The sequence below is a fragment of the Topomyia yanbarensis genome, chromosome 2 (genome assembly GCF_030247195.1).
Source record: "Topomyia yanbarensis strain Yona2022 chromosome 2, ASM3024719v1, whole genome shotgun sequence".
Lineage (NCBI taxonomy): Eukaryota > Metazoa > Arthropoda > Insecta > Diptera > Culicidae > Topomyia > Topomyia yanbarensis.
Window position 1 is genome coordinate 100984922 of NC_080671.1, and position 26636 is coordinate 101011557.

The 26636-nt window shown below is 41.4% G+C and overlaps 1 protein-coding gene across 3 annotated transcripts in view; it reads right to left on the minus strand.

Moving 5' to 3' along the window:
- Window positions 1-26636, minus strand: part of LOC131679013 (tyrosine-protein kinase Mer) — a 424032-nt gene that overhangs the window by 245401 nt on the left and 151995 nt on the right. Inside the window, exons 3-5 of one of the 3 annotated variants that reach the window (XM_058959521.1) lie at window positions 20995-21019; window positions 20561-20760; window positions 20299-20440 (exon numbers count right to left, since the gene is read on the minus strand). The exons of 1 other annotated variant lie outside the window; for it this stretch is intronic. In XM_058959521.1, the coding sequence (XP_058815504.1) occupies window positions 20299-20440; window positions 20561-20760; window positions 20995-21019 (367 nt within the window). The remainder of the gene's footprint in view (window positions 1-20298; window positions 20441-20560; window positions 20761-20994; window positions 21020-26636) is intronic. One more of the 3 variants, XM_058959522.1, reaches the window with a different exon arrangement.

The window sequence follows — 26636 nt, forward strand, 5'->3', positions numbered from 1 at the left end:
CATACTATCAATTGTGGTCTTTCGAATGCAAAAAGAAGAGATCAATTTCACTTGCTCCATTTTAAGATATCAACATTTGAAAAGGTTGTGTTTTTTGCTAAAAATGCTCATAACTTTTGAACTAAATGAGCTATCTCAAATATGTCTATATAAATAATATTTGTCTCAATAAGCTCTAAATGTTTTGTGAAGACGCTATTGACGGAAAAAAATTGTTTAAAAAGTTATAACAAAAAACTGATTTTGTTAGGGATACCCTATCACACAACATTTTAATAGCTGTAAAATTAAAACCATTAAAGTTACAAATATGACGTCCTCAGTAAAGTTGCTTGAAAAAGGTTGTACTACAATTTTGTGGAACACTTCATTGTTCTATCTCTTCTTATTTCGAAAATAATTTTCAGATCGTGCAAACAATAAGGACCACCCTAATGTCACCCACCTCAAAAGATTCCTCAATTGACACAGATTATTTGTTCCGAAGACATGAAATCTCTAGAGCCAGTAGTTTAGTCACAAATGTTTTTGTCATCCTAAATTTGGATTCGGACCACTGTGCAGTGACAGAAACGTGTTTCACTGTCAGTTTGAACAATGAGTTATATTCAATCATCTTTGATTCGCACACTTGTGGATCAAACGGCATTTTTAGAGTAGAACCTTTCTTAACTAATAATAGAAGAAACTTCTTGGTTATCAGCTTTCCTAAAAAAGTGCACATATATATTAAAATTTTGCAAACGAATATTTTTAATATTATGCACGATACCAACCCTTATAATAGAAACCGTGATCCAGTAGCCAATTTCTGATTAACTTTAGAATATGTGGAGCGTCCGGAAAGAAAAACACATTTTCATTTGTAACTGGATGTTTCATTGCGGTTAATTCCTTTGTGTAATCAACACCAACTTCTTTCCAAATTGCCATATTACCTCCACCACAATCATGTACATTGGCGACAACTGTGAACCCAATAGACCTTTCTCGTCCGACCTAACCCCTTTATTTTCATTCAAAATATTACACATTTTTAAGAATATTTCCGTTGAAATAAGACTTTTTAGAGCTATCGTGATTTTTTAATGATTTTTTTTTTAATTTTAAAAATGCAAGAATGTTGAATATTTTTTTCACCTTTGCAAGAATGGTGGGACTCAAAATGTGTGTTTGGGCAACACTGTTTTGTACATTTTGCTTGAGTTCCTGGCAACGCGGCAAATGAAGTGGTGAGTCGCGGTACAAAATTCATTGGTAATGTAAACAAACTAAAGTGAACCTCTCGCTGGAGAAAATTGCATGACAATGTTTAACCTCACTTTTTTAACAGTTCAGAGAGATTGTTTACACGGTCTTGGAATTTTTGTTGATTCGATCATAGTATGAGAAACTTGGTTCGGCTCGTTGCTAAAACAAGCTCGATCAGCTGTAATTTTTATTTGATGTCGGCATCATGCATTGTTCCGTTAGATTTGACATTTTGACTTTTCTTGTACATGATTCGTTGAAGAAGTAAGCAATTTCTAACCAAACATTTGAAAAAGGCCTACTGCCAAATGCAAACAATTCGAATTTTCATGTTCTCTTTTAAAATCCTGACAGAACCTGTGGATAGATGTTTTTTTTCTGTTCATTTTGTCTCTTGTCTTGCATAGCCACTCTTTCTTCCTCACATATTTTAAATGTACTGGCTGCATTTGACAGTTCCCCCTGACTGCATTTGCCGGTTACCTTTGGCTGCATTTGACATTAGATTTTTTCGTATTCGCACGTCCCGTCCCAGTGAACAACTATCTATCTGGCCATGTACATATACATAACGCAACAATGGATTATGAAGCGTTTTGATAATGATTTTATCACAAATTATAAAAGGGTCTGACTGATATAAAAGTCCTAACTAGCAACACACTTACTATAAAATGATTAAATGACGAAACCACTGCCACTCTCGCCAAGTTGGCCACCGTAATAAGTGCGACGTCAGCGGTATAGTGCCAGGAATAGCCGAAAAGAGTGCCAGGACTGACTTCCCGAGAGCAGATTAAATAACAGGACGTTTTTAAAGTGACCATAGTATAACGTAGAGGCTTTAGGCAGATGATTTATTCCGCAGAATAAGATAGCAAAATTACCAAAACATAAAAGCTGGCTGCCGAAGTGAATCCACACACATCACCTACAGAGGCAAGCAATATTGGAACGCAGCGTAATTCCTCACAATGAATTGATCTCGTTAGATGAAATTCTAGGAAGTATTTCATAGCCTAATTTAGTCGACCGAAATTGTAGTCCTCAGTCGAGAGATGGGTAGCAGCAGCTAGGAATTTGCTTTCGAAAGCTAGCAGCGGTTTCGCGTATCCTGACGATAAGTAGAGAGCGTTAAGTTTTTACAAATATCGGTTCACAATGGTAGACTATTACAAAGTTCTGGACGTGGCCCGAACCACCACCGATGCGAACATCAAAAAGGCGTACAAAAAAACTAGCGCTACGATGGCACTCACATAAAAACCCAGACAATCCAGAATCCATATGAGATGTGAAGTGCTATCAGGTGAGAAAAAACGTCGCATCTATGACCAGTACGACAAGGACGGTCCGACCGGTGCCACCATAACACACGGCACCGGCGACACATATATTCACAACATACTAATGACATCCTTCCGAAAAAGTAAATAAATTGACTATGCAATTTATCATTCGCTGCCTAGTTATTCCCTGCCAATTTGAGCAAGAGAGCAGTTGCAGATAGCTTTATTGCGGTGCCAAAATGATGGCAACTCGGGATAGAATATAAATTTACATATAGTTTCTCCTCCCTGATATTCTTTGCAAGTAGGGGTTTGCCCACTACTCGGGTTCTTGTTTGCCCGGCGTACCCTTCTTTTCAGGGCGGCCTAGGTGCTTCTACAGAATTTCGGATTTTCGTTTCACAACAAAAAGTAAACAAACAAATAAACTAAATTTACCAACTTTTATTTGCTGTGTCCACTCTCCCTCCACTTCACTACGGCTGCTGGTGATTCACTGCTGCGGGCGGAAAGGCGGGCGGCTTCTTCCGACCGGCCGGGTCAACAACGGCCGCGTGCTCCTTCGATCGTATCTTCGTTGGCTGCTCCGGCAGCGGTCCTTGTCTTTTAGCTAGGGAGGTGAGCTTATCGCCGGATCTACTCGCTCCCCGCGAGAGATCCCAGAAGTCACTGCAGTGTACTTCCCAGGGAGCACCTTTGGCCACCCTGCTTCGCTCTCCTTGACGTTTAGCTGTGAAGGAGAGCTAGGCTCGTTCGGCTGATCCTTCACAGCGAGAGCGGAAAGGCGTCTTCTGGGTCCTTTATGGTTAGCCGGGGAAGCGAGTGGCTCCTTAACGATTAGCTTCCCAAATCGGCGACCCGACACCAGACTTTTTCCGAATGCCCGAACCACACACCGACACTCTGACGGATTTCACTTCTCGTCACACGCGCGCACCGGCGTCGGCGGTAAAACATGATGATGAGTTATGTTCTACCATAGACCATGCGGTAGACTTGGGTGAAACGCCCAACTCCTACTATGCAGAAGGCAAAGAATTCTTCACATTTCCTTTCGATCATGCCCATATGAGCCTGCCTAGTTCTAGTTTTCCGTTCTAAGTTTATAACTGATTCGCTCTAGAATACCTATCCGTCTTTCAATTTCATTGCTTTCGTTTCTCTTAGTCTCAAATTTGCCGAAAATAGCCAACAAAATCGATACATAGCTGTCATTGCCATGGTACAGCATAGTTAGCAATCACTTTTACAGCGAGAGGAGAGCGGAGACCTACCTAAACCCTATGTTTCTTATATGCAAATGTTCAACAAAAATTACTACACCTATCTGCACAAACAAAACCGTTCACAAACGAGAAAATGAACAAAAATTTACAACTTTAGTGTGAACGGTACAAAACAGCGGTGAGCATAAATTTTCGTAAACAATACACTCTACGGAGAGAGTATGCACGAAAGGGTATATTTTCACCCAGTGCTCAATTGTTACCCTGGCGGGTTACATCTTCCAGAATGTATAATGCTCTGCATTCTATCACTCCTATCAAATCCTTTATACTCTTTATCGTCAGTGCTGAGCACTGTTTTGCATTTGGCGGCTAAATCAACGACAATGCGATAATCGACGAAACTTTTTCTGTAATGGAACTTGAACACGAATAATAAATTGTTCCATTCGAAAGCGATAACCTTTTTGTCATCATGTTTGCAACTATCATACGCTGGTAAACTTTCTGACAAATGGAAACTTTCTTCATTATGGTGCATGGAACGATCAAAATCATGAGTAATCAATCGGATCATCTTGTTAGGACTTAACCCACGAAACAATCAGATGCGTACAAATCCTTATCCATCATCCAGAAAGTAATCGATTTATAGCCCAATGCTTGATCTTGTGATTCAACATATGCCACCGGGTTTCACATCCAGCGCTGATAAGTCAATGTATGTACCAGGTTCCCATTTGTTCCAATTCTCATCCCTCTTGAATTAATATTCTCCAAAGAGCACTGAAAGTATTCACTCAAGTAGTGTAAATTTTAAAAGTCCATGTAAACAAGTCTTAGGTAAACAAGCTCTCTGAACTGTCAGAAAAGTGAGGTTATACATTTTCATACAATGTTCTATGTTTTTGACAGGTATATGAATGAATCATTTCAGCATCAGTGATGCCAGGTCTATTTAAACAATAGCCTGCAGTAAAAATATAAGTCTGCAGATTGCAACAAAAATCTGTTATCAATTTGACATAGAAATGTAGTATGTTGATATTTTAAATGATCAAAAATGTTGTAGTCTGGTGTAAATTGGCTGTCATACGCTTTGTTCTGCTGAATATTTGTAATTTGCAAAAGCTCTGCAGCGAAAATGCAGAATCTGCAGATTTACTAATATATATGCAGATCTGGCATCCTTTTAGTATTCCTCACAAGAAAATTCATCCAAATCGTGTAAAAATACGGGGAAACAGGGCAAGATAGGTATTCAGAATATGGGGTTAAATGAGCAGCTCGCACTATTTTTGATTTTTTCAATAGTTAGAGGTACCAAATCATCGCGGCAATAGGAAGTAACGAATCGGGGATAGAAAAGGAAGCATCCTAGAATATAAAAAATTTTGACGAAAAAGGTCTATTGCATACAATTGAGAAATTAGATCATCCAGAATTGTTTTAGACATCTGTCGATCAAAATCAGCGAAAATAGGTTGCTTCCATTTTGCGAACAATCCACGAGCGGATACAACTTGCAACTCTTTGTGCGGCCCGAGTATGTCGTCGTTCCTTTTATCATGCTCAACAGTAGCATTCACTGACATTTCATCAAATCCTAGAACAACTACTCGCTCACGTTGCGACATGTGTTTTCCGGCGATTCCAAGCAAAGTTAAAACATCGGTTAGAACACAGCGGCGCATATTTACACACGATGCCCATTCACGAAGGCTTCGTAGACACGGTAAGGGAATTTTGAAATCTTTGCGAACGATTTCATATCCAGGTTGGCTGTGGTATCTGAAATAATAAAAAAACGTAGTAAATCATTGTATTACTATTTCATGTCATAATTTCTAAAACAATTTTACCTCAAAGAGAATGCCATAGCGATCTCCTCTGAAGTCCAAACCACCTTCTTCTTCACGCCTAAGATCAAGTCGACTTGGTTTGGAATAAAAATCCGAAGAAAAGCAGAGCGCACACGATCCTGAACGAATTTTTCCGAAACAGTTCTGACATCCTTACAGGACTTTCGAAGAAGTTCAACGTTTTCAGTGAGTTCAAGTATTTGCTTCTCACTGTTGATTGCCTGGATACTTATTTGTTTTTGTTGAGACCGGATTATTGTATCTTTAGCTCGTAACTAAAAGTGTAAATGTAAGTGTAAGAAACCACTATTCAATTAATCAGTTGGATTCTACCTGTGATCTCAGCCGTCGGATTACTCGTTTTTTTATTATTCATTTCGTTTATTTGATAGGCACAAATGCGTTAGCTTGGCGGTGCCAAATGCTTTTGTTTTTACATTTGGATATCTTAAAACTAGGAGGTTACAATGTTGAAATATTTTTTTTTACAAAGGAAAAGAAAGTTTACAGCTATCTTAGGACTAGAAATAAGATTCAATATACAAAAGAGGGCCAAAAGATTTTTTTATGAAAAAATTTAAAACAAGGGATTCACTTTGATATACAAGAGGGGGAGTAATAGTATTTTACGAAATATTTTACGGTTATCTTAAAACTAACAATATAGTTTAGTACACAAAAGGGGGGAACAAATATTTATGAGAAATTTCACAGAAATCTTAATACTAGGGATTCAATTCTATTTACAAGATGGAGGACAAGAGTTTCAATAAAGAGTAAAAATTATAGCTATCTTAAAACTAGGAATACAGAATACTAATTTGAATTTTTTAACTAAAACTTATGCTTGGTCAAGATATTCAAAAGGTGGCTTATTTCCGCATCAGTGTAGCAGCAGTTGTATCAAGGACAGGGGAGAGACAGGGAAAGAAGAGCAAAACTTGCAACTTTCGCTCGAACGGGGGGGGGGGGGGGGGGGAGGGGGATCAGCGAATCAAATTTGCGCCTCAGTATAGTAAGTCGTCGAGTACCGGATTGGCGGATGGTATTCTTCGGACCCGCGGGGAATCCTTCAAAAGTCATCGGACCTCGAGTCGCTCTCGCTTCAGTTTCCTTCTATGCAGGCGTAGTGGTAAGGGCGACGGCGGTTACATAGTGGCATTCTGGAGCTGATCGGTTCCGGTTGGGATATTTATCGTTTTTATGAAGGTATAAATAAGGGACATATAGGGGAAATCACGAGTTGCCAGCATATCTCGGACTGGTACATTGGGTGGTCTACCTCGGGCCCGAAGGGATTCCTTTAACTGAGACCTGGCGTCACAATACCCGGCGCATACCCAGACAACGTGTTCGATGTCGTGATAGCCCTCGTCACAAGCGCACAGACTACTCTCCGCAAGCCCAATACGCCGCAAATGCGCATCCATGGTGTAGTGATTGGACATAAGTCGGGACATTACGCGAATAAAATCCCGACCCACATCCATCCCCCCGAACCAAGGCTTCGTTGATACCTTTGGGATAATCGAATGTAGCCATCGTCCAAGTTCCCCGTTGCTCCACGAGGTTTGCCAACTGTTGAGCGTCCTCTGACGACAAATACTAAAAAATTCGTTGAAGCAGATTGGTCTTTCGTATATGTCACCATTTAATGCGCCCGCCTTTGCTAATGAGTCGGCCTTTTCATTGCCCGGGATAGAACAATGAGAGGGGACCCAAACAAAGGTAATCTGATAAGATTTTTCAGATAACGTACACAAGGACTCCTGTATCTTCCCCAGAAAATACGGTAATTGCTTTTTAGGCTTCACCGCACGAAGAGCCTCGATAGAGCTGAGGCTGTCCGAAACGATGAAGTAGTGATCTGTGGGCAGAGTGTCGATGATCCCAAGGGTGTACTGAATTGCAGCTAACTCTGCGACGTAAACTGAAGCGGGATCATTGAGCTTGAATGAAGCGGTGATAGTATTGTTGAAGATACCGAAGCCAGTGGACCCATCGAGATTTGATCCGTCAGTGTAAAACATTTTGTCGCAGTCGACTTCTCGGAATTTATTATAAAATATATTGGGGATCACCTGCGGGCGTATATCGTCCGGGATTCCACGAATCTCTTCCTTCATGGATGTGTCGAAGAATACAGTAGAATCAGAAGTATCTAGGAAACGGACACGGTTGGGATTGTACGAAGAAGGATTGATGCTCTGTGCCATGTAGTCGAAGTACAAGGACATAAAACGGGTTTGAGAATTAAGCTCGACGAGCCTCTCGAAGTTTTCAATTACCAACGGGTTCAGAATGTCGCATCGGATGAGCAATCGATATGAGAGTTCCCAAAATCGATTTTTTAGCAGAAGAACGCCCGCCAGCACTTCGAGACTCATCGTATGGGTCGAGTGCATGCAACCCAAGGCAATGCGCAAGCAACGATACTGGATTCTCTCCAGTTTGATGAAGTGTATGTTCGCAGCGGAGCGGAAACAGAAACACCCGTACTCCATCACCGACAATATCGTTGTTTGGTACAACCTGATCAGGTCTCCTGGGTGAGCACCCCACCATGTTCCAGTTATTGTTCGGAGAAAATTGATCCTTTGTTGGCATTTCTGTTTCAGATACCTAATGTGACATCCCCAGGTACCTTTAGAGTCGAACCAGACCCCGAGATATTTAAATGTGAAAACCTGGTTGATCGTTGCACCCATTAATAAAAGCTGGAGTTGCGCCGGCTCACGCTTCCTAGAAAAAACAACCAACTCAGTTTTCTCCGTGGAGAACTCAATACCCAGCTGAAGAGCCCAAGCAGACAAATTGTCCAAGGTATTTTGTAATGGTCCTTGCAAGTCGGCAGCTTTGGGCCCTGTAACAGAGACCACCCCGTCGTCTGCAAGCTGCCTTAGCGTGCATGAATTGGCAAGACAATCGTCAATGTCATTCACGTAAAAATTGTAGAGCAGGGGACTTAGACATGAGCCCTGGGGAAGACCCATGTAGCTAAATCGCGATGTTGTTAAATCACCATGCGAAAAGTGCATGTGCTTTTCAGACAACAGGTTTAGCAAAAAGTTATTTAAAATTGGTGAAAGACCATGCTGGTGCAGCTTCTCTGACAGAATGTTGATAGAAACTGATTCAAAAGCCCCCTTAATATCCAAGAAGACTGATGCCATCTGCTCTCTGTTAGCATAGGCCATTTGGATTTCTGTAGAAAGCAACGCAAGGCAATCGTTCGTCCCTTTGCCTTTGCGGAAGCCAAATTGTGTATCTGACAGTAAGCCATTTGCTTCAACCCAATTGTCGAGGCGAAACATGATCATTTTCTCGAACAACTTCCGAATACAGGACAGCATTGCAATCGGCCGATACGAGTTGTGGTCGGAGACTGGTTTTCCTGGTTTTTGGATGGCGATGACCTTCACTTGCCTCCATTCATAAGGGACAATGTTACCCTCAAGAAACTTGTTAAATAAATTCAACAAGCGCCTTTTTGCAGTGTCAGGCAGATTCTTCAGCAAGTTGAATTTGATTCTGTCTAACCCTGGGGCGTTATTGTTGCACGATAAGAGAGCAAGTGAGAACTCCACCATCGAAAACGGTGTTTCGTTCGCGGTATCGTGAGAAGACGCGGCGCGGTACGTTTTCTGTACCGGGACAGAGTCCGGACAGATCTTCTTGGCGAAAGCGAATATCCAACGGTTTGAATATTCCACGTTCTCGTTGGTACTATTATGATTACGCATACGTCGAGCCGTACCCCAAAGAGTGCTCATCGCTGTTTCTCTCGTTAACCCGTCGACGAACCGGCGCCAATAACTGCGTTTTTTGGCTTTCATTAGACTCTTCATTCGCCTTTCTAACGACGCGTACTGTTGATAGCTAGCGGGTAACCCGTCTTCCCGGAAGGCCTTATATGCAGTGGACTTTTCCGCGTACAGCTCTGAGCACTCTTTATCCCACCACAGGGTGGGAGACCGTCCATGGGTATTCGCACTGGGTACTGGTTTAGTCTGAGCTTGATTCGCACTGTCGAGAATCAAGCCAGCCAAAAACCTGTACTCTTCCTCCGGAGGAAGTTCTTGAGTGGATTCGATTTTAACGGATATCGCGGTCGCGTAACTCTTCCAATCAATGTTCCGTGTGAGGTCATACGAGACATTGATTGTTTTCGATGGTCTTGAACCGTTAGCAATTGAAATCACGATAGGCAAATGATCGCTACCGTGGGGATCAGGGATCACCTTCCACATGCAATCTAACTGTAGCGATGTCGAGCAAAGCGATAAATCCAACGCGCTTGCGCGTGCTGGTGGTGTAGGAATCCGCGTCATTTCTCCCGTGTTTAAGATGGTCATGTTGAAATTATCGCAAAGATCTTGGATTAATGTTGATCTATTATCATCATGAAGACAGCCCCATACCGTACCGTGCGAGTTAAAGTCTCCCAGAACTAGCCGCGGTGCCGGTAAGGATTCCGTGATATTACAAAGCGTTCGGTGCCCTACCGAGGCTCTAGGAGGAATGTAGATGGAAGCAATGCAAAGGTCTTTACCTTTGATTAAAACTTGACAAGCGACAATTTCAATGCCTGGTGTCGAAGGGAGGTTAATTCGGTTGAAAGAATAGCACTTTTTGATCCCCAAAAGTACTCCTCCATAGGGGTTTTCTCGATCCAGACGAATTATATTAAAGTCGTGGAAGTTGAGATGTATATCGGAAGTTAACCAAGTTTCACATAATGCGAAAGCATCACATTTTAAACTATTTAGTAAAAATTTAAAGGAATCGATTTTCGGGAGGATACTTCTGCTGTTCCACTGTAGAACAGTGATCGAATCGGTGACCTCGTTCGATGACTTAGCCATCGAAGGATACGATCGCTGCAAGGAGGGGCCATTTAGTAGTCAATTGCTTCAAAAATGTTTGCACTATAGGGAGAAAACGTATCAGAAGGCTTTTAAGAGGATCAGTAACATTGAAAGCTGTGAAAATTAAGTCCACTATGTCAGAAAATTTCATTAGTCCGCTACTGGACTGAGTATCTGTTTGAAAAAAGGGGACACTAGGGGTTTTGGATGTCCCTGGAAGTGGTGGGTACTCCTTGTTAGAATTAATATTTCCAAGTCCTGGAGCAAATTGCTTCGGCTTTTGTGCATCACTTCCGTTGGATTTATTGGTTGTAGATGGCGCACTCTGAGTGGACGACACCTTGGCACCCTTACGGGGCAATGTAGGGGAGGCTGGATTTCTCCTCTTCCTGGATTCCCCTGGGTTAACCAAAGATGTTCCCTCTCGTGGGTCGTCAGATTCTTGCTCAACGTTAGCCAAACCAGCATAGGGATTTTCGGACAGGACAGATGGCGAAGCATTCTTTAGCATTTCTGCATAAGAACGCCTTGAGCGTTCCTTAAGGGAGCGCTTAATTTTATCCCCGCGCTGCTTGTACGCAGGGCATGATTTAAGAGCATGTGAAGGGCCCCCGCAGCAAATACACTTTTCAGTTTCTTTGTCGCAAGAGTCATCCTCATGCTCTCCTTCGCATTTGCCGCATCGTTTCTTATTTCCACAATATGTGGCTGTGTGGCCCAACTGCTTGCAATTGCTGCAGCTCATGACTCGCGGTACAAACAGGCGAACTGGTAGGCGAACCCTGTCAAGGAGGATGTAGTTGGGAAGAGAGGACCCGGCGAATGTCACCCGAAGCGAGCCTGATAGAGAGTAGGTAGTCTTACCTCCCTCGGTGTTTGCGGTATACAATTGTTTGCATTCTAAGATCTTAATCTGTTCAAGAGAGGGGTCCTTAAAGCAGCCAACCCCGTGCTCCAACAGTTCTTCGCATTTCAGGCCCGGTTCGGACACTACCCCATCGATTTCACAGGCCACACAAGGCACGTACGCTTTAAATTCCCGCGTAAAGCGCTCACAGCAAGCAATCGCGTTTGCCTGGCCGAGATCACTCACTAGAACACGTATCTTGTTTGCCCGAACACGTGTTATCTGAGTTACGGCCGGGTAATTAGCAGTCAGATCTCGAGAAAGTTTTAAAATATTAACCGGTTTCTCTCCGGTCCGAAAATATACCACCCATGGCCCAGAGGAACCTTCTGGGTACTGCTTTATACGGGGAGCAATGCGAGTATTAGGGGGATCAGGGACTTCCATGATTACATCAGATGGTATTTCGCCCTCGGCCATTTAAGCACGAGGGCAGAGCGTTATATAAACGGGAATGTGTCTTATTATTTGATTACAAGGTAGAGTAAAAGTAGGGAAAAGGAAAGAAAGCAAACGAGGGAAAAAAAATAAAGCAAAACTTATCTGCAAACAACGTCGATTGTTCCGCACCAGCGAAAACAATGTGCTGGATTTACTTTCGGCACCAGCAGAACGGCAGCTAACGAACGAACAAAGGATGACCTTGACTCACTAAAATTTACACACCGAACACCACTGTGAAATATAACGATCCGTTCCGTTCAAAGGTTCGGAGACGTATGACGGATTACTCGTTGATGTTCGCTTACCACTGAACGGAACTCTGTGATCGTATGCCATTTTGGTAACTTCCTCCATCGATGAAAACTAAACGTTCCACTTTGCTGGTATTATCATCACTGCTCAGTAGCGTACTGTGCAACACAGGAACGAAGATTTCATCTGTGCGCTCATTTGAGTTGTTAGCTTTCTGTACACTGATTACAGAATCGTCGTTTCCCAATTGGTTTTGGAGCAATTCTGAAACACGCTTTTCCATCTCTGCAGCAATTCCAACGAGTACCGGACTTCTCTCTGTCGTATCATGGTAATCCAGCAGCTCCGCAACCAAAGCACACTGTTCTTTGCGGGCGACTCGTTTTGACCGTGCAGATGCATTTTCTGGAAGAGGTGTACGTAACAACGGCACGGCTGGAAAATTTATTCGAGCATATTTGATACTAGTAAGAATATATTATTCACCTTACCTTCTTTCGAGAGAGTAGCTCGCGAGTTTTGTAAATATCGGTTTTCGTAATCAGCTGCACTAAAATGCAGCGAGCAAACGTATATGCCAGTGGTATTTGGAGGAATTCAGCAAAATTTCAACCACCTCTGGCGAATGGACTTGTTTTGTGGCAATGTATGTAGTGTAATTCGCTTACCGGTTGTTTTAATTTTATATGTGGTGATTCCACATGTTTTAATAGCACACTTCGGCATTTTACATCGAGTTAATCCGATAATTCAAACAGCAAATGTAATCGAAATGAAACGATTACCAACGATTCACTACTATGGAAAATGTGTAAACAACTAGTTCTACGTCACCAGGTTTCACTTCCCCTGTACGATAGTGTATTCATAGAGTTTTCGTGAACATTTTGAAAATATCGCCTTTTTCACATACACCATCAAAAGTTTTGCCTCGGGATTGCCACACCTTTATAGACAACATTGAACTGGCATCACGGAAGCTCCCACAAGCTTTGCATGGGCTTCCTTTTGCACTTCCCCTCTCCAAGCCCTCATGCTCGTTTGGCTGCACTTTTTAACAGTCCGTTTGGCTGCAACTTTTGACACTTCGCTAGTCTGCGTTTAAATTGTCTGTAGCTATAACTTGTTTTAGAGACATTCTAACACCATGCATCCTTCGACAAAGTTGTTCATCATATCCTGGACTACACTTCTATCTTATTGTAGGCATACTGCAGGAAGAATTGTAGTCTGTAAAATTAAAAATGCAAAAAAGTAGGTTTTTCCATACTAATTTCCATACAAATTTCGAACGCAATGCGCTACGCCGGGTCAAAACCAACCGACCCCAAATTTTGCACAGTTGTTTGGGACCCCAAATGGAACCAAAATAGTGCTGTGCTGAGAAAATGATCATTTTGCCCCACCCTAGTATATATGGGGCCTATAAAGCTGAAGGATCCGAACGGTTTTGGTTTTAAAATGCAAGTAAGGAATTATTGTGTTCACCCCCTTTCGGTTGAGGTGGAAGGAAGACTGGTACGAAAAATCAATCAACAGTACTCTGAATATACTGATTGCTTTTCATGAAGTTAAAGCAAACGGAGTGGAAGAAAACTGGTCTTTTCGTTTTCGATTTTCGTACATTAAAAGCTTGGAGCGCAAGGAGACGTATCGTTTAACCACTACTGCTGTGCAGGTATGTGGATCTAACAACGTATGTGCGGCGAGTACCGCAAGCTTATGTAAACAGGTTGGTGAATTTGAAAGCGAGTGGATACACGTCATCTGGCAGGACACGAACAATGAACTGTGTAAACTGCCAATGTTTGAGGGAGAAAAACACGAAAAATAAATACTACCCTCAAAATGTTGATTTACATTACCAATACACGAATTGCCTGTTGTTAGATTTGCAACTGGTGCTACAGTGATTTTGTACCTTTCAAGCTCCCTAGTGTAGGTTGTAGATCTCATCAAATGCAACACAAAACAATGTTTGAAAAATTCTGTACCTGTACCGTACCTTCCAAATCCTTATAGCAAAAATATTATTTTCTTGGCACTTTTGGCTAAGCTGTCATTTTTAACCGATTTAGCATTTTTTTAAATTGTCCTGGAAAGAAAAAAAAAACCTTTTCGACGTAGCGGTATGCTATGTCATGTTCTTTTGTTAAAAATGAATAGTGCGGTTTTGGGATAACAATACAAAATTTTCCTTGATGATATGAAAATTACTCCACATTCTCACGCAGAAGCCTTTTTGTTTTAATAAAATTTTGGAGAGAACATTTAGTTCCGACCTGTTTATTATTAAAATCGGATGAATATGCTAGAGCTATAATTTTTTTTGATAATTAGAAACTTGTTCGCATGAACTTTTAACGGGTTAGTAGTGCTTTGTCGCGCGCTGTCGGGTTTTATAATCTATCTTCTTCATTATTTTCCTTCCAATTTTGGCTTCAACGTTTACACACATACTTGGAATGTATACGTAATAACATATTATAAATAACAATATAAACCACTCTTGCAAATCTCATACGAATCATAGAAGGCACAAAACGTACGCCATCTTACGACGAAAAGCATTCTAATGATTCTAATCAATTATTTTTAGCTCACCTGCGTTAAGCGTGTCAGGCCCGATGAGAGGGGGGGTCAGCCAGGGCAATTACCCTGGGGCCCGGGTCGCATTTAGGGGCCCGCGCTTTAACCCGGAAGATGGTCGAACACGTTCCGATACAAATGGTAATAGTAATTTCTTTATAATCATTCGCCTTATTAAATTGTCATATGATGAAAGTGTAAAAAATGAAAACTTTATTTGATAGTTGTCTTTTGTTAAAACAAACGTTCTTAAGCGAGTTTTCCACTTTGTGTACATGTTAAAAAACAAACGAAGGAGTATACACTATAAATTATTGAGAAGCCAATTCAAAACATGTTCGAAGAAAGCAATAGAGCGTCAAACAGAAATGCGAGCGCGAGGACAAACGCATCCGTTCTCTTCTACGTTCGATTCTTAATGGTGGTGCCGGTTGTTGGCTTGGAGATACTGTGCGCGATTGTTGTTGAGTGAAGATTTGTTCCTGTCAAATTCGTGGATATTTTTGCAGAAATAGGCATAGGAATCTACCATGGGTGCATAACCAGTGTTTTTTCTGGTGAAACGTCCCATTTTCGCTTGATAAGCATAAAAAGTTACGTATGAAGGAGTTGGTTTGTACGGAAGCATTCTCACCATAAGAACAATGTTAGGGGCACCCGGGAAAATGGGAATATTCAGCTGTTATGAAAACCACTTCTCCGTTTCTTGGCATGATTTTATTAATCACGATGGTGTGTGAAGATAAGTCATGTAAGCACATATCTCTGGAGGCCTTTATATACGAGGATATTGTTGCTAACGTGGCAGCTTTCGTTGGTGTGCTGCACATTGTTCCGCGAAACACACGACTGTGCTTCTTAATGTTTGATATGGTGCATTTACAGGGCATTAACTTTTCCCGGATTGAGCACAATCTGTACGTTTAGTAATTGTTTTACTACCCGAGTAGCTAGTCTTGCAACACATTTCCAAAAATCAATAGCAAGACAATTCGTCTGCAGTCGTTTTTGCCGTGTATCTTTAGTGGAACGATTTTTAGCTTCTACTCTATGCGAGATGAGAAGGTAGACTGACCTTATTTAACCGGTGATAAAAAAGGATATTTTTTGTATTTTTAATTGCACGTTCAAGGATTGTTCCCTCTAGCAAAATATCCCTAGCAAAGAATTGTGTTGAGATAGAACGGTAATTTTGGGCCTCGCCAAAGATGCATGTGATATCTATAAGAACCCAATTATAATGTGCAAACTAAAGCAATCAAACAGTTCAGTTCAGCCAACAGCAGCAGTACTCGGTTGCCCGCTGTACTCGCAGTTGTTTAATTTGCGTCTGATTACTGCGATGATTACTCTATATTGTTGTCGGGTTCTGCATATTCTCACAGCATATAAAAACCGGTTCCTACGTGAGACATAGCACATTGTTTATTTACAAAACCTGCATAATATCTACAATTAGAAACGGTTTAAACTTATGTAAATTAAAAATCTTTTTGATTTAATAATTTTAAACGAGAATTTCGAGCTGCATCTGCTACCTTCTCATCTTGCTTACAACAAAAGCTACAAACTGCTCCACCGTTACCAGCAAATAATCTCAATCCGTGTTCCTGCTTTGTCTGCACAGTAGAAGTAATGTATCGTGTTCCAATTCAGTATGTCGAAAAAATGAGTGATGATTATAAGCAGATCATAAGTTTTGTTGTGGTCGAACTGTATTCCTGTTTACTTTTCGAGGCTTCCTTAAGATGTATTGTTAGAAGGACAAATGGAGCTAAAGATGGCCAATGTTTACACTCTACAATTTCACCATGTTAGACATACCGTGCTGATTATGTTTCAGAACATCAATCAAGTAGAAGCGTTTGTTTTGCGAAACGAAATATATCGTTGAATGTGGCAACATGAAGTCAGAACCTCTGTATATATAGGCGATGACACAAACGAGGTACGAATACACGAATTAGCACCGTGCGCCTCTAATTACGTCGATAATCGTTATTTACACCCGAGTACCCGCAAGTTGAAAAAATCGTTACTATGGAAATTTTACCCGATTTGGATACCACGGAATAAGAAGCTGTCGAAATTTAACCTGTCTGGCACGCTATCTGTGGATGTGGATATATGAGTCAACCGGAGACTAATAGAAACCACGGACTCACGAATTTCCCATGGCAGAAGAGGTACCAACTCATGCTGAGCTAGACGGCTTAGGTTTAAAAGGGCCCAGCAGTAATACAAACCTTGGGGCCCGACGCGGCTCTCGACGGCCCTGCGTGTACTGTTAAAATTATCCGGTCAAAAAAATGCGGACGAACATTGTCAGGCGATTTAAACAGTTTGACGTTTGACTCAACTCGCCTGTGCTAATTGCCCCTAGAAACAAATGCAATTTGCGAATGCGATTTAAAGGCGATTTCAACACTTAGACAAATTTTCGGGCGGCTGAAATGGACTTGCTTGTTTTTTGTGTTTTTCAAACATGGCGGTTCATGTTTGGCTTAAAAATTGTTATTTTAAACAACTTGCGTGTTCTCGCTTGTATTTTGTTTGTCTAGTGCACTTCATTTGGCCAACGAATGTGGGAAATTGTGGAATCGTGTGTAAGTATAGTGGAACAAGATCTTTGACCAAAAGTCTTAGTGAAAGTCAGATTGTGGTAAGTTTTGGTGTATAATACCAATTTCACCATTGATTCTTCCTATAGTTTGGTGGTGATTACCCAAGCAGAGTCTGACAACAAATTGAAAACTAAACTTGATGTTGTGATGTTCGGCAATGATTACTCAGGTTGTTGTCATTTTGGTCGTTTTAACGGTTAAAAGATCAAAATGGAGAGCAGAAAAATTGTCCTATGACATCAAACAGAAAACAAATTATGCTATCAGTGAGAGTAAATTGAAAGCTCATTGAGATGTTGAAATTTTTTTTGATATCAAAATATGTATTCACTTTGATGTTTCACCAAGGAAATATAAACATAGAAAATTCTTCTAAGAAACAAGGATAGCAAAATGAGATCAAAATTTGATGTCATATTTAAAAAATCTAAAACTGATAGCAAAATAAGATTTCAATTTGATGCTATTATCAAAATATGATTTCTACTTGTTGTTATTTTGATGTTCGACTTTGCTCGGGTACCTAGTGCACTGATAAGTTTATGTGAGTAGATAATGAATCCGAAAATAAGTATTATTTGTGATTTTCGTATTAGGCAATTTAGGGCGATTAAATGGTGCGTTCCTTGGGCGATTTAAGGGCGGGTAGAGCGGCAAAAAAATGACGGCGGCAAATCGCCCAAATGTTGCATTTAAAATAGCCCCCTAATTGCCAGCAATTTGCTGGCAACTTGAACGGAAATTAGCGCATCCGAGTTGGCAAATAGCCCCCCGTTAGCCAGCAACTTGCCCTTTTTGACTGGGTAACTGTCGAAATGAAATCGATTCCAGGAATGCCAGATTCTGTGTTACACAGATTTTCAATGTGCTGCACAGATTTTTGAAACTACTTAGAATTACACAGTTTCTGTTATTATAGAGTACTTGACAATCTGTAACTGTAATGGTGTGTTCCACGATTTGTTTACCTCAACCTGTCATGATTTTTGATAGGTGGAGGAAAACAAATCTAAAAAAAAGCTTTTCATTCGGATTATTTGCATGGTGGATCCAACCCATCCGGTATTGTAGTGTCTGGAATAAGTTTCACAGTGACACAGAGCATTTAAATACCATTATAAATACTCCAGGCAAACGATTTCAAACGCTTAAATTGACTGACAGTTTTACATATCACAGCTGGAGGAAAACAAACCCTCAAGTAGTGTTATACGATTTTCGATTGATTGACACCGGTGAAGTAGAGTGCACTGCAACTGCACCATTTTTGCACTTTCTAGCAGAAGTGCAGAAAACTGTCGGCCCTATTCTGCGCGGCGTGTGACGTGAGACGACTAATCTCACCTCACTTTACGTGACTTTTCTCACCCTATTCTGAGAGTCGACTCGGGTGAGGTGAGATTCCCCATTGCGGTTAAATGGGCGTCTCACGTCACCCGAAGTGACTCTTCAGAATTGGGTGAGAAAAGTCACGTAGAGTGAGGTGAGATTAGTCGTCTCACGTCACACGCCGCGCAGAATAGGGCCGTGTATGTTCCATTGCCACTTCTGCTAGAAAGTGCAAAACCAGTGCACTACACTACACCGGTGTCAATCAATCGAAAATCCCATTAGTGAAATCATTTGCATAGAACTCTATAGCGCACTTCTCGCCAACCTGGACTCCGCACTTTCAAAGTGCGAGAAATCAAAGTGCTACTGAAAACTGCGAGCTGTCAAAACACATAGACTAATACAGCTGCGTACCGTTTTGACGTTTGAATTGGGAGGAAAACAAATCGTTTACACGGCAAATTGGGAGGAAAACAAGAGTAATTTGCTCATTACCTCCGCAATAATCGTGTTCATGCTTGACGGTTCTATTTGAGTTGACGGTTGCAGGAGATTTCTTCCGAATGATCCATCGGACTTTCATTCACTGAAATGGATCATATAAAACGCTAAATTCGTCTTCGAAACAGATCCTATTCTCATCTTCCATAAGATGAACATGAATGATTGCACATTCGGGTGCAGAAAGTGTTTTTGACCGAGAAAAAGAGATGGTTGAATAAGATTAAATTTTTTAGCCTCAAATTCGTGAAATCAATATGAATTAACGCTTACCCTTGTGATTTATTTTGTGGATTAAGAAAATATGAATCCCGGAAATGCACGGGGCAAATAACACTATTTTTGCTGAGAGAAGGATTGCAGCAAAATTTTTCCCAGGCGTCTACTTCTCAGTATTTCAAAAATGTTAATCCAGTTTCTATGATAAATGGTTTTCTACTTTAAATTACCTATTTACAGCATTTATCCGATAGAATAACAAAGATGACGGGGCATTTCTGGAGCTGGAACAACCAGATACCGCACTCTACAAGTCTCTGGGTCAAATGTGTGTAGTACACACTGTGTACTTTGCATTATTATTTCCACATAGTTGGGGGCAGCTCAGATATCAATTTGAGAGGCACCGAATTAATGGAATACTTAGGTAGTACAAATCTGCATATTCTTAATGCAGGAAACCGCCCAACATTTGCACGAGTTGGCAGAGAAGAGGTGTTAGATGTAACACTCTGCTCTGACGTTATTACGCATGAGTTGGCAAACTGGCTCGTACCACACGAGCTCCAACCGTCGTTATCTGATCATAAGTACATCGTCTGTGATAAATTAAACGTTTCACTAGATATCGTCACATAGCAGGGTAAACAGATATACGAATAACAAAGACCACCAGAGCAATATTAACCTCTGGTACAAAAGTACAATGTAGTACACAAATCTTCAATATAGAGGATAGACGAAAGGTATTGGAAATGGTTACTAAAATGAGTATGGTAGAATAATAGTTGAATTATAATGGTTGAATATATCAATAGTGTTCTCACTATGGAAATGGTTCCGAAGATTTCTGGAATGGTATTTATTTATACGGGATATCTAGTCGAGCAAAGCATTATCAACGCTAAAAAATAAGCTCAATATTTTAGCGTACCTGGCACCTGAAAGATTCCGGAGAGGGTTTTGATGTAATCCAAAGGTTTCACCACAACTTCGTACGTGCAAAGAGCCAAAATAACACATTCATGTTTGGTCAGAGTGTGTGGATCCCTGGGCATCAATACCGACGTTTGCTCCTGTAATTAAAGAAAGCTGCTTCAGAATGTGGTTTTCTACTTTTTCCTTCATCTGTTTCATAATCAACGATTTCAAGTGTGAATCTTTTCATTACCCTAAATAGCAAAATACACACGTACCGTTTCCGTGACAATCGGTGCACACTTGATGTCCCGCTGGTTGTCGAACGGTGTATGCTCGATGGAACAGTTTGGCGTGGCAACATGATGCACCGACACCTGGTACAGCGAGCTCTCCTCCAGTGATGCCGATTCCCAGGAAACGTTCAGCTGCAGAGAGTCCGACGAGCTGCTGAATCGGACCGCACTTATTTGAAGCACTGCGAATCGAAATGGAATCGGGCTACAGTTTGGTTTTTTTTTTTGCAACACACTACATGGTGAGTTCCACTATCACATGAAACTAACTCAGAAATCGGACTGTCGTTTGTCGACTCAACAAGAAATAAAAAAGAAGGAAAAAGCAGCGGTGGCAGTTTGCCGAAGTCTATGTTAGTTTCCGGCCATAAGAAATCACCATTTAGGCTCTGCAAGCGGTAAATGTGATCCATTACCATTCAAATTGTAGGCTAGCAATTGCTGAAAATCGAGAGATCGAAAGCACAATTGTGTTAGTAACTAGAATGATGGGTGTGCAGGTAGATTCTAGATTATTGATGATGAATGAAAAATCGCAAATTTTCGAAATGAATATAATCATTGTTGATCATTCTACTGATGTGTGTTTAAAGTATAACGAATCGGCATTTTGGAATATGTTTGGTTTTGATAATTAAAATCTCTTACTCTATTATCTAAGGCTTGCGAAAATATGCTAAGATTAGAAAAAGTTTCTATGTCGCCAGGGTCGGCGTCCCACTTTTGGCCCAACTGGATAGTAAGATAAATCCCATAAAATCACTCGCGGTGTGTTTGTATAATTGAAAACTGGCCCGTGCGCAGGTTGGCCACTATTTTTAAAAGAAAATCTGGCAGTAAAAATGTCTGACAAAATCTGTCACTTGACAGCGACCTCAAAGTCATCAAAATCGTGATCCCTTTGCTGAATTAAGCAAAAAAAAATTGAATGACAATCGCACTGGACGGGACAAAATCATGCGTCGCTTCCAAATCGTATCGGTGACCTTTGATGTTTAGTTACGTCTTTTTCTGCCTGTTCACGTAAAATATGGCATACATTTTAGTCTTCATAGAACGTGTATCAACGGAATTTGTTAAATTTGGGAAATTATAACACAAATTTCCAAAATTTGTGTGTAACAACTTCTTTAAATATCTAACAAAATGGCAGGTTTGACTGTTTGTCTGGAGGCTGCAAAAAACACTGTCTGTACTAGATAAATCTGGCATAATGGCATCCCTGTTCGAGCGCTTAATCTGTTCATGGGGGGAGGGTTATTTTTATCTAGTGTGACCATATTAAGAGAGTGAAACTAAAAGTAAAAGCGGCCGAGTTATTGACGGGCGAGAACGTAGACAAAGAAAGACTCTCATTTGGGCTTATGCCCTTTTCACGTGTTTGTCTAGTTTTTAGGATCGTATGCAAAGAACCGGCGAGAAGTCTTCAGCAATAAATACACGTCTTTTTAGTAAAGCAGGAACATCAACGGTCCCAAGTAGTTTCCCGGGGCTATTCCTAACGTAAAAGTAAGTGTGGTTAGCTTGTAATCTACAATGACAACTAAGGAAGATGAATCGCGATCTATGATCCCGAAGGTATCAACGTAAGCGTAGTTTAGAGGAATGGATGTGGGTCGAGATTTTAATTCGTGTGATGTATAGGCTCATATCGAATCCCTACACGTTCGACGATCATCTCCAACGACAGTTATCACGACATCGAATATACGAAATCGCCGGTTCGAAAAGGACAACCCGACGCTTAGTTCATGATGTCTACTGAAAAAGGCCGTTCGAGTCTGTAATCGATGCCTTTTTCTCCCGTTTCCCTCAAACAGAAAGCTAATATTATTATTCTCTCCCTCTCCCTCTCCCTCTCCCTCTCCCTCTTCCTCTTCCTCTTCCTCTTCCTCTTCCTCTTCCTCTTGGTCTTGCCCTTGCTCTTGTTCTTGCATTTGCTCTTGCTCTTGCTCTTGCTCTTGCTCTTGCTCTTGCTCTTGCTCTTGCTCTTGCTCTTGCTCTTGCTCTTGCTCTTGCTCTTGCTCTTGCTCCTGCTCTTGCTCTTGCTCTTGCTCTTGCTCTTGCTCTTGCTCTTGCTCTTGCTCTTGCTCTTGCTCTTGCTCTTGCTCTTGCTCTTGCTCTTGCTCTTGCTCTTGCTCTTGCTCTTGCTCTTGCTCTTGCTCTTGCTCTTGCTCTTGCTCTTGCTCTTGCTCTTGCTCTTGCTCTTGCTCTTGCTCTTGCTCTTGCTCTTGCTCTTGCTCTTGCTCTTGCTCTTGCTCTTGCTCTTGCTCTTGCTCTTGCTCTTGCTCTTGCTCTTGCTCTTGCTCTTGCTCTTGCTCTTGCTCTTGCTCTTGCTCTTGCTCTTGCTCTTGCTCTTGCTCTTGCTCTTGCTCTTGCTCTTGCTCTTGCTCTTGCTCTTGCTCTTGCTCTTGCTCTTGCTCTTGCTCTTGCTCTTGCTCTTGCTCTTGCTCTTGCTCTTGCTCTTGCTCTTGCTCTTGCTCTTGCTCTTGCTCTTGCTCTTGCTCTTGCTCTTGCTCTTGCTCTTGCTCTTGCTCTTGCTCTTGCTCTTGCTCTTGCTCTTGCTCTTGCTCTTGCTCTTGCTCTTGCTCTTGCTCTTGCTCTTGCTCTTGCTCTTGCTCTTGCTCTTGCTCTTGCTCTTGCTCTTGCTCTTGCTCTTGCTCTTGCTCTTGCTCTTGCTCTTGCTCTTGCTCTTGCTCTTGCTCTTGCTCTTGCTCTTGCTCTTGCTCTTGCTCTTGCTCTTGCTCTTGCTCTTGCTCTTGCTCTTGCTCTTGCTCTTGCTCTTGCTCTTGCTCTTGCTCTTGCTCTTGCTCTTGCTCTTGCTCTTGCTCTTGCTCTTGCTCTTGCTCTTGCTCTTGCTCTTGCTCTTGCTCTTGCTCTTGCTCTTGCTCTTGCTCTTGCTCTTGCTCTTGCTCTTGCTCTTGCTCTTGCTCTTGCTCTTGCTCTTGCTCTTGCTCTTGCTCTTGCTCTTGCTCTTGCTCTTGCTCTTGCTCTTGCTCTTGCTCTTGCTCTTGCTCTTGCTCTTGCTCTTGCTCTTGCTCTTGCTCTTGCTCTTGCTCTTGCTCTTGCTCTTGCTCTTGCTCTTGCTCTTGCTCTTGCTCTTGCTCTTGCTCTTGCTCTTGCTCTTGCTCTTGCTCTTGCTCTTGCTCTTGCTCTTGCTCTTGCTCTTGCTCTTGCTCTTGCTCTTGCTCTTGCTCTTGCTCTTGCTCTTGCTCTTGCTCTTGCTCTTGCTCTTGCTCTTGCTCTTGCTCTTGCTCTTGCTCTTGCTCTTGCTCTTGCTCTTGCTCTTGCTCTTGCTCTTGCTCTTGCTCTTGCTCTTGCTCTTGCTCTTGCTCTTGCTCTTGCTCTTGCTCTTGCTCTTGCTCTTGCTCTTGCTCTTGCTCTTGCTCTTGCTCTTGCTCTTGCTCTTGCTCTTGCTCTTGCTCTTGCTCTTGCTCTTGCTCTTGCTCTTGCTCTTGCTCTTGCTCTTGCTCTTGCTCTTGCTCTTGCTCTTGCTCTTGCTCTTGCTCTTGCTCTTGCTCTTGCTCTTGCTCTTGCTCTTGCTCTTGCTCTTGCTCTTGCTCTTGCTCTTGCTCTTGCTCTTGCTCTTGCTCTTGCTCTTGCTCTTGCTCTTGCTCTTGCTCTTGCTCTTGCTCTTGCTCTTGCTCTTGCTCTTGCTCTTGCTCTTGCTCTTGCTCTTGCTCTTGCTCTTGCTCTTGCTCTTGCTCTTGCTCTTGCTCTTGCTCTTGCTCTTGCTCTTGCTCTTGCTCTTGCTCTTGCTCTTGCTCTTGCTCTTGCTCTTGCTCTTGCTCTTGCTCTTGCTCTTGCTCTTGCTCTTGCTCTTCCTCTTGCTCTTGCTCTTTCTCTTGCTCTTCCTCTTCTTCTTCCTCTTCCTCTTCGACCCCTCTAATCTTAATAAAATTATATAGCTCCCTTTGTATATAAAAATGTATCCCTAACTTTAAGATAGCTGCACCCAAAACTAGACCGCAATACCATTACGACGATAAGAAATAAATGCCCTTATTGCAAGACTTTTAACATAAAAAAGGTACAAAAAAACTCCCAAACGGTAATATCAACACTTTCAAACTCTCTCTGTGCCGCACTCATGTCGAGTATGGGATCCTTCACGATTCATCTATTCTTATACAATACATATAAATGCTGCGGATTTTCTTAAAGTGTGTAGCATTTCGCTTGTCATCATGCAAAGCGAACAAAATATGAAGAAATAAGGGGTTTCATTTTTCACTTCACGACCCGTTTTCGTATTTGTAGATCGGATCACACTCGGCCAGCTTTAAAAAACAGTCAAACGAGAAACCGATTCGAAATAGTGATAACTGGTTGGGCGTTTCATGCCGTGTTGAGTTGAAATCGCTTTTCTATCCGGACATCAACAACAAGGTAGCGAGCGCACAAAACATAAACCACAGGACACAGGACGGGAAGGATCCTGTACGAGAAGCAAGTTCTATGGTTTGGATCCACATATCCCGAGCCCTGATTCAAACACATGTAGGTATCTAAATCCAGGTCTGGGCCTTGCTCAAGTGCGCACCTGGTAAGGGGAAAGGGGATGAGTTAGGTCCATGAACTGCCCAAGTAACCATAAGCATTAATCCATTGCACTATATTGGCTATTAGGGTGGCACAAATTTTGGAATTCAGTAGAACCGATCTAAAAATACTTACTACACGATCTCATTCAACCATGCAAAATGTTAATTTGATAGGTTGCACTATATTTTAGCACAAATGGTTTAAAGTTTGTATGTTATTTAATATGGATAAACGATCCACATTATTTAATATTTCGTAGACACACTCCTATGTATTCTAAAAATATTTGCTATGTTAATTGCGGTAGATACGAGTACCGTGTACAACTTCCCCGAAGAGTGTAATAGGCTGCGACTTCTGGTTCAAAAGTTATACTTTACACAATACTTAAGTGTCTATATCGTTGGTGAAAATTGAATTTATCTGGATAGTCTGGCTGATACCTCAATCAAGTTAACCGTGATATGCTAGTCATAAACTGAATTAGGCAGCTATCAGCATAGGCGGATTTATAGTTCAGATGCGAGCGTCATAAATAGACAATCTGAAGGACATGAGTTCGGTTCTTCATTTTATCAATTTTTTTGCTGCATGTAAAGCGAGAACGTTATTATGTAAATTGTTAGTTACACATAATGTAACAAGGGAGATCATAACCGTTATTTCTGATGTGTTATTTTATTTTAGCAAGGTTATGTTCTAGCGTTATATTCATTGCTACTCCAACCTTTATCCCTGGATGATTCGTTCAAAAGTTTTGGTTAAAATCAAATCGTGCTTCATGGCCGGAGACATTCTTGCTGGCGTATAGTGACAGATATAGCCTGATTTACTCAATTAACCTACCTTCAGTTTACGGGGCAATCTGTATAGCAGTTTCAGTTCTAGCTCCACAGGGATGTGGTGAACATCAGTTGATTGAGCTTCAAACTAATGGGAATTTTTCCCACTACAGTCTTGCTTCAATTTTAATTTGCTCAACGTATATTATTGCACACAAAAAAAAATATATATGAAAATAATTCTGTTACAATTCGATCCCAAGTCTTTTAGATCACATGTTTCGGATGATACCATCTGGACTATATTTCCGCTTTACACCAACGGTATAACTGGTGACCACAACAAATACGTCAAGGTTCACTTGATTGAAGGTTCAGCTCGCCGGGTAGCCAGAGACAGCACTATTTTCATAACTTTCAGGGCAACGAAAGTTTAATTTTGCAATAACTCATGAACCAGTTGTCATAGCTATGAACTGTCTTTAGAAAAAGTTGTTCTACTTAACTGAATCTATAGAATGTAGCATACAATATATTTTTCAGGGGCACCAGGCTGCTTATTTATGAATTTATTGAAAATGTATTATTTTCTCATAGTAAACTCCAGACAAACTTAGAATCATTCGTGCTAAAACATGCTCCAACAGATTTTATTCAGATTTCGCATAGGAGTTCGTTGAAGAATTACGATTTTTTCTAACTTGGTTCTGCGGTATTGAATTTTTTTCATA